Source organism: Hipposideros armiger, unplaced genomic scaffold (genome assembly GCF_001890085.2).
Source record: "Hipposideros armiger isolate ML-2016 unplaced genomic scaffold, ASM189008v1 scaffold_579, whole genome shotgun sequence".
NCBI lineage: Eukaryota > Metazoa > Chordata > Mammalia > Chiroptera > Hipposideridae > Hipposideros > Hipposideros armiger.
Window position 1 is genome coordinate 806,278 of NW_017731929.1, and position 6,000 is coordinate 812,277.

Genomic DNA, 6,000 nt, shown 5'->3' on the forward strand with positions numbered 1-6,000 from the left:
GAGACAGACATCAGAGACTGTTATCAGGAAATCTTATTCCCATCACATAAAAATGGCATCTCTTCTTTTAAACTCATGAAAGTTTGACATGAAACTCAAGCAAAGGAGAAGTATAAAAGTTAACATAATAGTTAACATGTATTGAGTACCCATTAACGCCAGGTACAGTGCTGGGTATTTCACAAATAAGATCTTTGATCTTCACAACAATCCTACATTATGTCCTTCAACGTACTGGTTGTACTGAATAGTATCTCCCCAAATTCATGGTCTCCCAGGACCTGTGAATATGATTGTATTTTGAAATAGGCAGAGATAATCAAGTTATGCTGGAGTAGAGTGGGCTCTAATTCAATGACCAGTGTCCTTAGAAGAGGAAAGTAATGACACAGAGGGAACCACACACAGAGACACAAGGAGACCACCACCGACAGAGGCACAGACTGAAGCGATAGGTCTACAAGGCAAGGAGTACCAAGGACTGCCTGACACCACCAGAAGCTACAAGAGGTAAGGAAGAGCCAGAGCATCTGGAGGCAGCATGGCCCTGTTGACGCCTTGTATTCGGACGTCCAGTGTCCAGAATTGGGAGGGAATACATCTCTGTTATTTTAAGCCATCCAGTTTGTGGTCATTTTTATCACAGCCCTAGGAAATTTTTTAAACTGGTGAAGAAACAAGTATAGGGGAAGGGGGGTTGTTACTTTGTGAGGGGTGTAAAGGATCACTACTGCATGGTTCTGTACACCTGAAACCAATAAAAAAAGAACAGACTTATCAAAAAAATAAATAAATAAAAATAAAAAAACAGAAAAGCTACCTTGAAAGAATTCTCCAATTTTTCTAATCCTGATCTTCCAATTTCAATTAACTCATATGCCAAAAAACAAACAAACAAACAAACAAACAAACAAAAACCCAACAAACCAAAACCCCCAAAACAAACCAAACATTTAAAACTGCCCCAACTATGTGGCTATTACCCTCACACCCCACCTGCAGGTCAAGAATTCTAGTCTTCTTCCCCAAGCACTATTTGTTTCAAAAACCTTTAAAAATGGCCTATTTTAAAAGCAGAAATATTTAGGTTCTCGACTTAAAAATAATATTTTCCTATTTATTCAAATGCACAATCCTGGCAAATAATTCACATTTTTATTCAGTTTTACCAAGTTTTTTCATTCATGTATACACCCACACATACAAATAATTGCTTCTGGAAGATTTTAAGAAAAGCCTTTCTTTTGTATACAAGGAAAATGAATCACCATAAAGTAGTGGCTTCATTTGAAAACCAAACAGCTGTAGCAAAATTAACATAATTCAAAATGCATGCCGCAATTTTTATGCTTTGGAAAAGGTTTAAATTTAACTTTTGCAGGAAATCATAGAAGAAAAAAATGCTCACAATCCTGTCCACTCATCCCAGTTGAAAATCAGAAAATAAAAGCATTTATTGTGAAATTATTTCTATTCATAGGAAGAAATTTCTAAAATGCGAATGCCTCAAAAACATGCTAACGCTTTTAATAGTACTGTTTCAAAGATGTGTGGTCACACACATATGCTCTGAATACAGATATAGGTAACAATCAAAAGAGCTCTATTAGAGAACTGACAATCTGAAAACTTTTATGAATCAATTTTCTCATTACTATTTCAAACTATTTCATGAAAATTTTGATTAAATACATATCTGCCCACATTTGTAAATAGGTATATGTTTGTATTTGTATGTCTATGTACACATGTGTGTATAAAGGCAGACACACACACACACACACACACACACACACACACACACACACACACCAATAGAGAGGGGAAATGTTTTCCTGAAATTTAAAAGAGCCCATTAAGTCAGATAGAGAAAGACAAATACTACATGATTTCACTTGTATGTGGAATCTGAAAAACAAAAGAAACAAAGAGAACAAATTGATGGTGGTCAGATGGGAGGGGGTTGGGAACCTGGGTGAAAAAGGGGACCGGATTAAGTACAAACTGTCAGTTACAAAATAGTCACAGGAATGTACAGTACAGCATAGGGAAGATAGTCAATAATATTGTAATAACTATGTATGGTGCCAGGTGGGTACTAGACTTATCAGGGTGAACACTTCAGTAAGTTGTATAAATGTCTAATCACTATGCTATACATCTGAAACTAACATAATATTGAATGTCAACTGTAAGGGAAAAATAAAAAAAGTTTAAAAAGAGCTTATTAGATTATACATTTAAAATATATATATAAACTAAATATGCATAGATCAATTCCTTATGAGGAAAAAAAGATACAATCCATCAATCCCTAATTATGTTTCCTTTATATTAGATAAATTCATATATATTTTGGCACCAAGGTATTTAACATGCATAATGGTCACCGAATCTTCCTTTAAAAAAAATAAATCCTTACAAATATAATGTATTTAGTCTACAAAATAGTCTATCAGACATTTGTTCTAATTTTGGAAATCTGGTTAATACAGAACCTAAGAGTACTGTTAAAATTCAGTTTTATTTTAGAAATAATTTGCAACCTTAAGCATATTTTTCGAAGGATCCAAAATTAACTGGCCTATTAAAATACATAAAAGCTACACAATAACGTAACTATTACTTAGACATTTTAAAGGAAAATTACCTGATATCCATTTAGATCCGTATAAAATCTGTTTTGGCTGTTTATGTTAGAATTAATTCTCATTGCGATCTCACGGTTATGTTCTTTTCTGATGTCCACAATATTAGACACTTCCACAGACTGTCCTTCAATTCCTAAATTTAAAATAATACATACATTAATAGAAAGAAATTAATTGCCCCACTTTTCTTAAATAAGCTATACAGAACTCCTTCCAAAGTCACATATATTGTCCTGTTTTCCTCCTCCTATCTTTACCATCTCTCATATGCTAAGTGGTGTCACAATTCACCTCTTCTTTTAGTATCAGATGGTAGGTAACATTTATTCAGGCGCACATATAACTTAACAGAAGGATGAAGAGGTTGGGAGGAGATAAATGTAGATGAAATATAACATGCAAATGATTCCCCAATGAGTTCTAGAATGGAAAGAGCACATTAAATGAGAAAAGGTCAGCCCCAGTACGGGCCAGTCCACCTCTTGGCTGCACTGCTATTCCCCAACAGAGCCATTCGAGCCTACTTCCTCACCATTCTCTCCTTACACACTGGACATGATGAGCAGGGAAATTTATACTCTGTTGGTTCAACAGACAGTGTATTACTGCCCATAATCTATACCTAGGACAAGAGATGGGAGATATAATGGGAAGATTTATGGCTAAAACTGATATTACCATATTAGTATTTCGCAGTACAATCTGGAGAACTCCCCAGAAGTTAAATCAATTTTAATTGAGTTTAGTATCGCTTAGGACCCCTGGTTATGGAGTGATTCATTGTGTCCTTTGCTATATAAAGCAGAAGACAGCTTGAAAAAGTCCCAGATATATTAAGCATTTTTTTTTTTTTGGATTAAGCCTCAAGTGTTTACTAATTTCTATCTATCATGCTGCCCTACTGCATTGTCAGGTCCTCAGTGGAGCCCTGGGTCCATTTCAGAGATGGCGAGAGGAGTTATGAAGAAGCTCAACACTCTTAATACAGATCAAGTGTGTACAAGAGAGATCTATCTATATACATAAAGGATCTTTTAAGGAGAGCAATTAGGAAAGTGGCCAAAAGAAGGAAGACTGGCCCTATCCTGTTTCATACAGCTGAAGTTCTTTGAGACGCCAGGACGCTCACCTGCAGTTGTTATTCGTTACCTACTTCTCTCTACTCCTCACAATCTGTCACTCTGAGCTGATAACCAACACACTCTTTAAACAAAGAGGGCTGTGTGAAGAAAAATGGGGAGGGGAAACAGGGAGTGAGGAAGGCTTTTTTTCTAGGAGCCAAGAAGAATCACCAGAGCTTACAGGAGCTGACAACAAATAGTTAGAGAAAGAAGTTTGAATCTGTGAGATTTGTGGAAAAGAATGTAAATGCAGCTCGCCTAGGCACTACAGGTTTATGTGAAAATAGCCCTGGCAATTATAAAGCATAAATAATAATATGGTGACCATACTAAATGGGCTGAAGCCTTCATCAACAGGGTTTTCAGAATGCTCAAGAAAGTTATTTTCTGGTAGATTTTGCCATTTCAACTTAACAACCTCAGTCAGAGTGAACTTCAGTTCCTTATCATATTCCTAAAGCTATTGTGAGTATGGTCTCCATGGGTGGGGGAAGGGGGTGCCTCTTTTTCCTGCTTTCTGGCCACAGTCTGAACCACCAACCTCTGCCAGTTAAATATACACATATGTTTCCTTCTGAGAATCACTCGAAGAACCTGCCAAGATCTCCACTATTACTGGGAAGTTAAAAAAAAAAATCACATACACTGATAGTAAAACAACAGTATCTTCTTTGAACCAGGAAAAGTATTACCTAAAATGCAAATTTTTCAGTATGCTTAGATTAACCAGAATATTGTTTAAAAACCAAATGAAGTGTATACTGAATTTTAATCAGACAAGCTTCTACAAATGAACCAAAGACACCCCAAACCCAAAATGTAGCCCATGGTATGATAGTACTCATGTAGCATGGGGGAAAACAGCAGGTGACAAGTAAACTCTAATGTACTCGGAGCATAGTCTCTCAGAATCAACAGAAAACATGAAATTAAATAAAGTCTTAACAAAGCAGAGCATCATTAATTTCAAGTCACACATCTCTGAAAAACATTTACAAAAAAACAGGCTTCAGGAAAAAATAATAATTTCACTTTACCTCTAGCAATAATAAATTATTTCCATTGAGAAAATCATCTTTGGCAAACTCAGTATTATACTCAGATCCTGTTGTGGCAACAAATGCTTTAAAGCTCCTTTGAAAGAAGCCTCTATGTACATTCACAACTCAGCAAGACGTTAATTTAAATTCTGTGCCATAACAGACTTTTAAAATAAGATCAAAGTTAATATACGTATATGAACAAACCAAACAAAACATGTCATGGTAATAAAAGCAAAGAGGGTATCCCTGAGTTCTCAAAGAAAATTTATTATTTCCTTAAAGAAGAATATGTGTGAGGGAGGGAGAGGCCTGTCAACTTTTCCTATTCAGTAGCAAGAATTCTCTAAGGTGTCCCATGCCATTCCCAAAGAAACTCACAGGATTGACGGGAGTGCCTGGGAAGCTGTGGTACACACCTAGTGGTCCCAGTGGTCTGCTGTGTCTTTGCAATATGTGGCAGCCAGAGGTATTATTACCAAAGTGGTTCTCCCTCAGCATGGAGGCCAGGGCTTTCTAAGCCAATCTGGTTTATCTTCAATCCTGGGGGAAAAATAGCTCCTACTTTATAAGAGTAGTGCATGGGGGGCGGTAAGGTGATGTTATTCCCATGTTTCAACGTAGAGATCTAAGCGCCCCCCTGCTGTTAACATCTCACATACTATGGGCTGGAGAGGAGAGAATGGAGACTGTTTATCTGTATTAACACAGACAATACAAGTAAGAACAGATCCTGTTGATAAGTGAAAAGCTGTAATAGAGAAGCCAAAAGCATCTTTCCTCGACTGCCTTTTCTCCCCCTCCCTGTCTGTTAGCTTCTCGTAGACACAGGCTGTTTTACACACTATCTTTGCTTTCCAGTTTTTAACAACATTTTGGGCATGTAGAAGGTGTTGAATCACTATTAAACAGAATTAGTTAAGATGTGAGAGGCAGTCCCTCATCATGCAAAATATACTGATATGGGAGGAAATGAGATGAGGTAGCTCTCTGTCCAGGCAAAGAAAGATCTGATGAAAAAAGCAAATGCGAATGCAAAAAAAAAAAAAGGAAATACAACACAAAGTATGGTACATTTTATGCTGAAATCAGACAGAAACACAATACTATACATTTCTACAGGGGTGTGTGTGTGTGTGTGAGAGAGAGAAAGAGAGGAGGAGGTGGAGGAGGTGGAGGAGGTGGAGG

At 36.8% G+C, this 6,000-nt stretch overlaps 1 protein-coding gene across 1 annotated transcript in view; it reads right to left on the reverse strand.

Moving 5' to 3' along the window:
• MAN2A1 (mannosidase alpha class 2A member 1) overlaps positions 1-6,000 on the reverse strand; it is a 159,945-nt gene that overhangs the window by 24,649 nt on the left and 129,296 nt on the right. The window contains exon 18 of the mRNA XM_019624106.1: positions 2,651-2,784. Within this exon, the coding sequence (XP_019479651.1) occupies positions 2,651-2,784 (134 nt within the window). The remainder of the gene's footprint in view (positions 1-2,650; positions 2,785-6,000) is intronic.